Consider the following 12258-nt stretch of genomic DNA (forward strand, 5'->3'; position numbering starts at 1 on the left):
GCTAAACTGTCCCTTCCCCTTTGCAGGTGCTCTGCAGGGATAGGAGGAAGGGGAAACAGGCTACCTGGGCCTAGTACACATGCAGGAAACAGGCTTGCTCTATTTCTCAGTGCTTGGGTGTGCAAGGGAGAGGCCAGCTAGCACTGCCTTGGAACTGACCATCTGTACAGGAGGTGTTTCTAGGCAGGATGGGGCCATGTCTCTTGCCCTACATTTCACCAGGATGCGTGTGAGTGTGTGTGTGTGTGAGAGAGTGAGAGTGAAGAGGGCAGGGACATAACCAGAATTCTCCTACGGCTAGGGTCCAGAGCTCCCTGCACCCAGCCCCACACACTCTCCCTGCTGCTCCCAGATACCCAGTCCTGCACCCAGCTCCACATATACTCCCCTCCAGCTTTCCCACACTCAGCTGTGAGCTTTCCCCACTGCACCCAGCCCCATGGTCTCCCTGCCTTACACCCAGCCCTGAGCTCTCATCCAGAGAGGCCGTCAGGCTGAAAAGCATCATCCCCACCAGGAGCCAGGTGGTTTTGGGAGCTCCACGCCCCATCCTCCTTCTGCAGCTCTACTTCCCAGGAAGCCCCAAGAGCTTGGATCCAATCCTCCACTGCTCCTGGGGACTAGGGGTGCTGCCTGCTCCACTTCTTCCCAGGGGTTGGGGTGCCCGGTGCCGAGTGCCCAAAGCACTGTAAAGGTGGGGTGGGGGAGAAACATGGAGTCGCAACACCCCTCAAATCTATGGGGCAGCTGAGCCAAATTTGTGTGAGTGGTGGTGTGACCTGGTGCATGGGGTTGCAGTGTCACTCAAATTTGGCCTGGTTGCCTCTCCCTCATGACAGTGCCAAATTTCTAGCTCCAGTCCAGGGCCAAGTGGGGTGGAGGTGGGGGGGAGGGTGAGCCCTCTGAGCCCCCCGCTGCACCCATTTTAAAGATGTATCAAGACCTGCTCTGTATTGGGCTTCTCCCCTTCTATAACACAACACTACCACGCTCTAAGGGAACCTCCTCTCCTCCCCAACAAGGCTCAGCCTCAGGAGGGCCATAATTGAACCCTGCTAACCTTTACCAGACAGCGGAAGAATTCCCAGTATTTTATGCTAAGAATTTTAGAAGTCTCAACCTTTAGCATCAATACAAGAGTTCCAAAGCTAGCCTTTATTTTGATGAAGGGTAGCCAGCAGCTAGAAGATTTATTAATAGGATCTCTGGGCTGGATTTTCCCTACTATTCCACATTACAACTACATACCCTTTCTCTGGGTTCACCACAATGGCCCGGGGCCTGTCGTCTTCTCCTTTCAGCACCACGCCCATTGGTCTCCCATCCAAGCGTGTCACATTAATCACATTAGTGGCTTCACAAGTCCAGTAGATGTAGCGGCTGTAGATATCAATGCTCAGATCATAGGGCTGCATGTCCAAGTTCTGATTGGGAACCGGACTCGTCACCACAGTAAGGCTCTGGGAAATCACCAGAAGGATATTACATTCAGGGTGTCACCTAGAATTGTATTTGCTATATCTGCTGTATGTGAAATTGTTCAAAGCTAGAAGGAGGCCTCCAAAATATAATCCTAGACCAGGGAACACATGTTCAGTTGTTTCTCTCTCTCTCTCTCTCTCTCTCTCTGTCCCTTGGTGAGCAACAGCAGAGTGAGCAGTGGACACAAAACACTTACCCCAGCAGATTTAGGGGGATGGAAATCATACCATTTGGTTGCAGCCCAGAAGAACTAATGATGTTGTTGGGCTTTGTGGGGGTATCAAAGGTGGATGGGGGAGTGGCACCGACACTCACCAGTGCCAGGAGTTTTGAGAGGCTGTGGACGCTGTACGACTGGCTGTACTATGCCTTAAAGGACAATTATTGTCTGCTGAAAATTTCTCTCTCATTCATCAATCCAAAACAGATTACATTGGTTAAATCCCAACCACGCTAAGAGAGAAGACAGCTAGATCACTAAAGTCAAGGTTTCCACTGGGAAAGACACTCTCTGGGCCTTGGCCTGGCACAGTTTTGATGTTTCACTTCTCATGGGGTTTTGATGTTTCACTTCTCATCCTCTTTTTCTTAATAAACCAAACTCCTTAGACAGTCCAGTTCCTCAGTACATAGACTAACGTGAATACAGAACATGCAGCTCTCTACAAAAGGAAGTCCATGTCACCAATAATCCCTAAACCTGAGCAGTCTATAGGATCGATGAGCAGGAAAAGAAACGTTCAGGCGGCCAGCAGATGGCTTGGACAACAGCTCTTGCATCAATCCTCCATCATTTTCATCACATGTGATTTTCCTTCTCACATATTAGGGAACCCTGCTAATTGGTAGAGGGAACATCTGCTAGCACTAGTCCTTGGTCTAGGTATGAAATTTAGCACTTTGGAATATTCCCATTTTACTCCCTTTTAAATTTTCCCTGTTCCACCTACTCAAGTGTTTTAACTACGTGTAATCCCCCTTTCTGGCCCTCTTCAGTGTATAGAAAATTATTATGAAGAAATTAAAATCTCTTCACAGATAAGATCAAAGTAGTCTTCTCTGTGACAAACCCGATTTACCCCACCCAGGCAACTTTATTAGAGACATATCAATCCAACTGAAATTCCATGTACCACATCTTAGCCTCCGACAGTCTCTCTAGAAAGCCTGGAGTAAATTCAATGTGACATTCTGGGGATAGAGGTGCTTCGTAAAGTAGTTTGTCTTGCACTTTTGAAAAATTTGCCTAACTTTTTTTTTTGGCTTGTCACATCTTCCAAAGCACTTGGCCTAGAAACTGCACATTTGTTTTATTTTGCTGGTCCTGGAGAGATCTGGCACTTTTGAATAGTTTTGGATGTTAAATTATTTAGATGTTCACAAAAAACATCCCCTAAATAGGAGTGAAGGCTGATCAAGCATTTCAATGGAATCCAACTCACACTTCCCACACCCTCCTTAAGAAACTGCACTTTCTTTTAACAAAAAACATTTACGTCTTCAATTCCCCGCCACCAAAAATAAATAAAACATTTTAAAAGTCTGAGAATGAACACTTGTATAAGCCTTAATCAATTACTGTTACCTCATCCATCCTGCACGCACCACCCTTTGTCTCCGGCCCCATCCATGCCTCCTCTCTGCTCCCTAATCATGTGCTCCCTTTCCATGCTGCTGGGACGCTTGCAACTCTGGCTTTGGCTACACTTGCAGCTGTACAGCGCTGTGAGGTAAACCTGTCTTCGTACAGTTGAGTAGGGAAAAGCGCAGCAGTCTGTCCACGCTGGCAGCTGCACAGCGCAGTGGCGTGGCCACACTTGCAACATTTGCAGCTGTGTTGGGAGCAGTGCATTATGGGCAGCTATCCCAGCATTCATGTGGCTGCAACGTGCTTTTCAAAACGGGGGTGGGGGTGGATTGTGACAGGGAGTGTGGGGGGAGAGAGAGTGCTTTTTGGAGCATGTCAGCTCTCTATTTTGCAAGTTCCGAACTCCCAGCCCCCTGCTCATTCATTCACTCACTCAAAGCAAACAGCAAACTGTTTGCTTTTCTCTGTGGTAGGAGCTTTGAAACCGGCACTTCCGCATTCCTGCAGCCGGTCACAACAATGGAGGGGATTGGCCACTTGACAAGGTGATTAGTACAGCGCTGCAAGTGTTTACACTCACACCCGTGAGTCGTAGCCACTCTGCTGTATCTCTTATGCTTCTCGGGGAGGTGGAGTACCTGCAGTGGTGTACCCAGGAAGATACAGCGCTGTAAGTGCCCTGCCAGTGTGGACGGGGAGTGAGTTACAGCGCTGGGGGAGGCTTTACAGCACTGTAACTTGCAAGTGTAGCCAAGGCCTCTGTTTCATGCCTCTCATCCAGTGTCCCACTGGTCTACTACCCCACTCCGTGTGCCTCTCCTCATGCCTACACCAGAACTCCCCAACTCCCAGACAGGAGCTGCGTACCACATTGGCATGCAGTCCCAAATCTCTTACTCTTAAGTCAGTGTACCTTCCCCAGTCAACTCTATTCCCCTGCACAGACTATTGCCCCCTTTGTATTTCCTACATGAATCCTCCTATCCATTTCTATTGAGGATCTCATCACCACCAGCTCAGACCAGCTACAGCGAACCTGGAGCTAGCAGGAGGTCTGTTTGTTTATATTATTTAAAATGTAATCATTGCTTCATATAAACAGTGCCTCATCTCTTTGCAATTCCTCTCACTGGATACCTGGCTGCCATCTTCTTGTGCCTTCCGGATAATGTTCTGCCGAGAGTCAATCCAATAAAGCTGCTTATCTAGGGGGTCATAATCGATGGCCCGGACGTTCCTGAGACTGTGGATAGGGAGTATGATATCTGGACTCTGTTGCTCATCTATCACCATGCGATTAATTGCGTTCTTCTGACTGAACAACAGGAAAGTTGTAGGAGCTTTAAAAAAAAGGGGGGACACATACAGAGCAGAAACTCTGGTTATCTATGTACCCAGTATTAGCATTACTACACAAAAGCTATCAATACCCTACATTCCCCCAGAAACTACCCCTTTCCTCCTCCCCACACATACACACATTTGCACAGACAGAGCTTTTCTTTTTTTTTTGGAAGGGCTTTAAAGGCATCTATCTTTTAAAATAAATTCTTATGTGTGGGGATGTAAAAAGCAAGGATAATTTCAAATGCAAACAGAAGGAAGAATATGGACACACTTGTTGAAATGATCACAAAATCCAGGTTATCAATTTGAAACATTTTTCCCAAGTCTCTTTACAGCATCCTTTTAGCTCATTAGTCTGCCTGCAATAAAGTTATAGTGCACTGTAGCCCAAGTCCCAGCATCCTCAGTAAAGTAGAGCTCAAGCCTAGAAAGATCAGCAGGGGGACATTTCACCCATTCCAACCTATAAAACATGCTAGGTAACACCTTGGGGAGTGAGGGTCCAGAGAACATCCTCTGTCTTTATTATTTTAGGCATGTACTTTGCGTAGTTTTTCTGGCTGCTGCTAAGAAAAAAGTTTCATTGGCATAAAAATATACTTTTCACACTGTTCAAAATTCTGACCTAGATGCAAGTTATTTTTGCTTTTTGAAAAACCTGGATTTTCCCCCAAGCATTTCACCGGTGACTTTTTTCTATATTTAATCACTAATTAATAGAAGATAAGACAAAAGCAAACCAAACACACCCACACAGAGTTTGTTGAACGCATGTAGTATAAACAGCAAAACACCACATTTGGAAAGGTCAAATCCCTTATTCATTAGATAAACCCGCATGTTAAGGGACATGTGCAAAAGAGGACGGTTTAGACCAAAACAAAGGAAGTTGTGAAAGGAGGCTTGCATGCTTTCAGTTACAAACAGTCAAATCCCTCTGCTCTCCCTTCCAGAGACCCTCTGTCATTCTCAGAGATCCACTCGGTAAGAACTTAAAAAGGAAAGTTATCAAATAATTGTCTTCTTGGTATCTGTAAACTCAGACTTCTCTAGCATTAGTATTATCCAAATGGATGGCTCATTGTATGTAGTGGTAGGGCAAATTTCCCATTTTAAGTCCCTCCATTCTCTGCAACTCAGTTTGGGTTTTGAAAAGCATTTTCCATTCTCCAATGTAATTTTTCCCAACAGTCATATATTTTAACTATATTTCTGGAAGGAACTGTGGGTGAAACAGCAGCATCCCAGCTGGGGAACTGCTTCAAGCTCAACAATGCAGTGTTGGCTCTGAAAGTTTGAGTTCCCAGCTCTAGTTGCTCTCCTTCCCATAATTAAAAGAATATGTGCACTGTGGTCAACAAAGGGAGGAACTGGCCTCTAGACAGGACTTGTGCTAGAATAATGCTCAGAAACACATAACCAAGTAAAATAGGCAAGAGAAGGTTAAAATGATCCATGCTCCAATTACAGAGGCCAAGAGAAAAATTAAATTACAAGCAAAAAAATCGAAGTGTCCAATTACCTACAAATGAGAAGTGGGAAATCTACCAGGGTTGAACATAGCTGAAAAGCTGTTAATGCCTAATGAAAGACTTTGAACCATACTGTTTAGGAACAGTTCTACATCTTTATAGTATAACATGTTTCCTGTATTTTTCTCATTGCTTTGTAACTAAACATTTCCAAGAAAACAGGATCTTTACGTGACTTTATTACTTATTTCTTGTCCAAAGACAAACCCCCTGCTTATGATATCATAGTTATCACCACAACTATGTCAATTATTCTTTTGACATGCAGTAAAGGAGGAAGAAGGGAATGGTACAAAGATTTTGTTTGCATGCAAGTGGTCCCTTGTAATAAACAGAAAAGAAATACCGAAAACATGGGGTGTGCAAAGCAGAAATGTTTCCAAGAGGAGGATTTTCAAAGTATTCCATGGAGGTGACAGTCTCAGAATAAGTGACACCTGACTTGGGCTTAGTGCAGCAGTTAGATCTCTTTACTCATGCATAATGCAGATGAGATAATATCTGACTCTCTTAACCCACTGACTAATCTGAATTACACCAGCAGAAACCATCCAAGCATCTTGGCAATCAAAAACGGAGGTTACTTGCCAGTAACTGGAGTTTCTTCAAGATGTGTGGTCCCTATCTGTATTCTACACATTAGGTATGCAAGTGCACTGTGTGCCCAAGTCCAGAAGTTTTTGCAAGCAGTGTCCAATGACCCACACATGTGCTGTAGCTCTCATGCTCCAAACCAAGAGCATAAAAGGTGATGTGGGCCGATGCCTTTCCAGTTTCCATTCTTATCGCAGTTCAAACAATCCACAGCAGAGGGGACGGAGGGCAGGTAGGGAGGCCACACACCTCGAAGAGCATCCAGTTAACAGTAAGTAGCCTGCATTTCTTCCTCAAGTGATGGTCTCTATGTGTATTCCCCATGTGGGAGATTAATCAGTGGTAAGACCAGAGGTGGGTGCAAGAAGGCCAACGCTGACTGTAGTACTGCTGTCCCCACAGCTGTGTCTGCATTTGACTGGACCAGAGCATTATGACTTGTGACGGTATGCAGAGAGCTCCAATTAGCTGCCCTCCATATCACTGGGAGGGGTACATCTCTCAGCAATGCAGCCAAAATAACTTGCCTTCTAGTAGAATTAGCCCTCACTTGCTCTGGAGGGGGAATATAAACTAGTTGGTAACAAAGGGTAACACAACTCGAGATCCATTTTGAATGTCTTTGTATCTATGTAGCTTGACCCTTGATCACTCTGCTATGAAAACAAATTGTTTAGGTGTCTTAACATCATTTGTTCTTTGCAGATAAAAGGCCAAAGCACTTGAGACATCTAGAAAATGCAGTCAGCTCCCTTCATCTGAGGCATGCAATTTTCAAAAAGACACCAGTAAATGGACTACTTGACTCATATGAAACTCAGAAGCTATTTTAGGAATGAATCTAGGGTGGGGTTGTAACAAGACCTTTTCTTTATAGAATGTAGTATACGGTGGGTCCACCATGAGCACTCCCAGCTCACTAACCCTTCTAGCTGACATCATGTCTATTAGAAAGGCCACCTTCATGGACAGGTGGGTCATAGAACATATGGCTAGAAGCTGAAAGAGGGAAGGGGAGCTAGCAAGCAACGACAAAACAAAACTGAGGTTCCACTAAGGTGCAAACTTCACCAATGGTGAAAAGGATCCGAGATGCCTCTTCAGAAATCTAGTTGTGACAGGATGAGTGAATACTGTATGGTTATCCACCAGAAAATGGAAATTGCTGATCGCTACTGATCACTATATGGCAGGCGACCAGCTTGGCTTAACAGTGAAATCCTTGCTGACCTTAAACGCAAAAAAGAAGCTTACAAGAAGTAGAAGATTGGACAAATGACCAGGGAGGAGTATAAAAATATTGCTCAGGCATGCCGGAGTGAAATCAGGAAGGCCAAATCACACTTGGAGTTGCAGCTAGCAAAAGATGTTAAGAGTAACAAGAAGGGTTTCTTAAGGTCCCTGCTGGACTGGGCAGCACAGTATGGGGAGGAGGTGACCAGCCCTCCGTGGAGAAAGAAATGCTTCAGGACTATTTAGAAAAGCTGGACGAACACAAGTCCATGGGGCTGGATGCGCTGCATCCGAGGGTGCTAAAGGAGTTGGTGGATGTGATTGCAAAGCCATTGGCCATTATCTTTGAAAACTCATGGCGATCAGGGGAGGTCCCGGATGACTGGAAAAAGGCTAATGTAGTGCCCATCTTTAAAAAAGGGAAGGAGGAGGATCTGGTGAACTACAGGACAGTCAGCCTCACCTCAGTCCCTGGAAAAATCATGGAGCAGATCAAGGAATCAATTCTGAAGCACTTAGAAGAGAGGAAAGTGATCAGGAACAGTCAGCATGGATTCACCAAGGGCAGGTCATGCCTGACTAACCTAATTGCCTCCTATGACGAGATAACTGTCTCTGTGGATGAGGAGAAAGCAGTGGACGTGTTATTCCTTGACTTTAGCAAAGCTTTTGATACTGTCTCCCACAGTATTCTTGCCAGGAAGTTAAAGTAGTATGGCCTGGATGAATGGACTATAAGGTGGCTAGAAAGCTGACTAAATCGTTGGGCTCAACGGGTAGTGATCAATAGCTCCATGTCTAGTTGGCAGCCGGTATCAAGCGGAGTGCCCCAAGGGTCGGTACTGGGCTGGTTTTGTTCAATATCTTCATTAATGACCTGGAGAATGGCGTGGATTGCACCCTCAGCAAGTTTGCAGATGTCGCTAAACTGGGAGGAGTGGTAGATACGCTGGAGGGTAGAGACAGGATACAGAGGGACCTAGACAAATTAGAGGATTGGGCCAAAAGAAATCTGATGAGGTTCAACGAGGACAAGTGCAGAGTCCTGCACTTAGGACGGAAGAATCCCATGCACTACTACAGACTAGGGACCGAATGGTTAGGTAGCAGTTCTGAAGAAAAGGACCTAAGGGTTACAGTGGACAAGAAGCTGGATATGAGTCAACAGTGTGCCCTTGTTGCCAAGAAGGCTAACGGCATTTTGGGCTGTATAAGTAGGGGCATTGCCAGCAGATCATGGGATGTGATCATTCCCCTCTATTCGACATTGGTGAGGCCTCATTTGGAGTACAGGTCTGTCTCATCTTACGCGGGGGTTCCGTTCCGCGGTTGGCGCGTAAAGCGAAAACCGTGTATAGCCAAAGCCCCATTGAGTTCAATAGCGAGCGAAATCGCCCGCACTACAGGTATAGTATTAAAACTGTTGTTTTTCTCTTTTTGTGTTTGTTTGTTTTGTTTTTGCTGACCGCGTAAAGTTGAAATCGCGCATGTTAAATGTGCGTAAGATGTGACAGACCTGTACTGTGTCCAGTTTTGGGACCCACACTACAAGGAGGATGTGGAAAAACTGGAAAGAGTCCAGCGGAGGGCAACAAAAATGATTAGGGGGCTAGAGCACATGACTTATGAGGAGAAGCTGAGGGAACTGGAAGAGAAGAATGAGGGGGGATTTGATAGCTGCCTTCAACTACAGGAAAAGGGGTTCCAAAGAGGATGGATCTAGACTGTTCTCAGTGGTAGCAGATGACAGAACAAGGAGTAATAGTCTCAAGTTGCAGTGGGGGAGGTTTAGGTTGGATATTAGGAAAAACTTTTTCACTGGGAGGGTGGTGAAGCACTGGAATGGGTTACCTAGGGAGGAGATGGAATCTCCTTCCTTAGAGGTTTTTAAGGTGAGGCTTGACAAAGCCCTGGCTGGGATGATTTAGTTGGGGATTGGTCCTGCTTTGAGCAGGGGTTGGACTAGATGACCTCCTGAGGTCCCTTCCAACCCTGATATTCTATGATTCTACTAAATGTACTTGCAGAGAATTGAGCACGAGACCTGAAGACTGAAGAATAAGTAGATACTCTAAGATAGGAAGGATCCCAGCAGATTTTGGACACAAGTTGCATTGGTGAGCCCAGGGGGAGAAATGCTTCCATTTTGCTTAACAGCACCTTCTCACAGACTCTTTTCTGCTTTGGTTAAGGATGGATTGCACCCATTTATAACATGAGCATTCTATTTCTGATGCCCATCCAAATACCAGGCCCTGAGTTGCAACAGTCCCAGGTTGGGATGCTACAATTTGCACTTATGCACTCAAAGTCCGGCAATGTGGGGATGTTCTTGGGTGGGTGAACTGAGGCCTTCAGTAGACTGTAAACCGAACTGTCTCAACCAGTTGGGTGCAAACAGGAAAACATCTGTCTTAATGGATATTCTGTAGCACTTGTGGTGTCAAAGGCATATCCCAGGCAACCCTTCCATGACACCAGTAGGGCATCTTCTGTCAAGCCCTTTCCCAGGGCAACTCTGGAGAGGTATTGAGGAAGTTTCCTGTCCTCCCATGAGGTAAAAAGGTCCGATGTCAGCATTCCCCGTTGGGTGAAGACGTCATCAAGAATCAAATTATGAATCTCCCATTGGTGATTTGTAGAAAAATGTCTGCTCAAGCAGTCCATTAGGGAGTTTTGCACGCCTGGTAAGGAAGCTGGTGATAGGAATATGCTGGCTGATGCACCGATTCCAAAGGGTGACTGCATCTATGCACAAAGGGAGAGATCTCACCCTCCCTGCTTGTTTACATAAAATACTGTTGTCATGTTGTCCGACGTTATTTGGACATGTCTGGATTGGATGAGGGAGGAACGAGTCACAGGCTTGATGGACCACCTGGAATTCTAGTAAACTGATACTCCCAAAAGCTCCAGATGCTTTGTGCCATGTAATCACCCATGTGAGCATCCCAACCCAAGAGGAAAGCATCAGTAACGAGGATTGCCTCAGGAGTCAGTGTGAGGAAAGGGATCCCCACCCAAGCCTTCTCCACTTTTGTCCACCAGACAAAAGTCTAAAACTTTAGGCAGAACTTTCACCTTGGTTTATGTTGCCTTTTTCTGGTGAGTACACAGAAAGAAGCCAGGGTTCTAGGCAGTGAAAATAAAACTTGACAAACAATGTCGCATGTGTCCATGAAGCCACATGGCTGAAGAGGGGAAAAGGCAAATTCTGACTGATGCCCTGGTTCTGACACTGACCTGATGTATGTGCATGCTCATGGCCTGAAACATCTTGAGAGGCAGATATGCTCTTGCTGCAGTCGAGTCCAATGCGCCCCCCCCCATAAAATTTATGAGACTGGTGGGGGTCAACATGGATTTTCATGACTGATGCAGAAACCCAGGGAAGGCAGAAGACTGAGTAGAACGCTGGTTGCTTGCTAGACTTCCTTGAAGGAACCGCCCATCAGTAGCCAGTCAGCAAGGTAGGGGATGACTGTAAATCCCTCCCTTCTCATCCAAGCTGCCACTATTGAAAAGACCTTTGTAAAGACCCAGGATGCAGTAACTAGCCCAAAGTGGGAGGGACTCTAAATTAGTAATGCTCTTCATCGAAGAGGAACCTGAGGAACCTCTTGTGGGCTGGGTGGACGTCTATGTGAAAATGTGTGTCTAATGTTGAGAGCTGCAAACCATGTGTCCTCCTCTAACGAGGGAATTACGGATGCCAAGGAGAGCATGCGGAGTTTTAGTTTTCAAATGAACCTGTTCAGCTGTCTCAGATCAAGAATTGGCCTCCATCCCCCATTCTTCTTGTGGATGGAGAAGTAAGGGGGATAGAATTCCCTCCCTTGATGTTGAGGTGGAACCCTTTCTATGGCTCCCCTGAGAAGGGAGATCACCCCTTGTCGCAGAATCACCCCATGAGAGTGGTCCATGAAAAAGAATGAAGAAGGGGGTTTATGGGTAGGAGGTACCAGAGACTCGATCAGTTAGATGCCATAAATAATCTCTAATATTCTTTTGTCTGTAGTTAGGGCAGTTTTTGCCAAATGGGGTGTGGAAGCCTTTGAATATCAGAGGAGGGGAATGAAGTGGCATCAATAAGGGACATAGGTCTCAACAGTACCATGGGGGAAAAAAAACACTCTTTGCTTGGGGTTAGAGTATGACGTGGTGATGAATGTTGTAGAGTCTGGGTTCCTGGGTCTATAAACCCTCTGTCTCTTAAGAGTTAGCTCTTGAGAACATTGGTGGTAATTTGGCTGTGGTGGTCTTGCCCTATTAGCCCTGTCTATGGTGTTTTCTTTTTGGGGCAAGGATATAAATGCCTGTGAATCAAGTTTTGTCCTCAAGTCTTTGAGGGAGTGGAGACACTCATCTGTCTTCTTGTGGAATAGGTTGATAGTATCGAAGGGCAGATATTGGATGGTTCTCTGGACCTCTAGGAAAACACGAGGATCATAACCACAAATCTCTCCTCATAACAATGGCCAT

At 45.7% G+C, this 12258-nt stretch overlaps 1 protein-coding gene across 6 annotated transcripts in view; it reads right to left on the minus strand.

The window, feature by feature from the left end:
* LRP6 (LDL receptor related protein 6) overlaps nucleotides 1–12258 on the minus strand; it is a 199738-nt gene that overhangs the window by 29884 nt on the left and 157596 nt on the right. For all 6 annotated transcript variants that reach the window (XR_006173338.2, XM_042845766.2, XM_042845830.2 and 3 more), the window contains 2 exons: nucleotides 4208–4410; nucleotides 1249–1460 (listed from right to left, as the gene is read on the minus strand). Coding sequence is in view for 5 of the 6 variants with exons in the window: in XM_042845766.2 (XP_042701700.1) it covers nucleotides 1249–1460; nucleotides 4208–4410 (415 nt within the window). In the remaining variant the exon portion in view is untranslated. The remainder of the gene's footprint in view (nucleotides 1–1248; nucleotides 1461–4207; nucleotides 4411–12258) is intronic.

This window comes from Chrysemys picta, chromosome 1 (assembly GCF_011386835.1).
Source record: "Chrysemys picta bellii isolate R12L10 chromosome 1, ASM1138683v2, whole genome shotgun sequence".
Classification (NCBI taxonomy): Eukaryota; Metazoa; Chordata; order Testudines; family Emydidae; genus Chrysemys; species Chrysemys picta.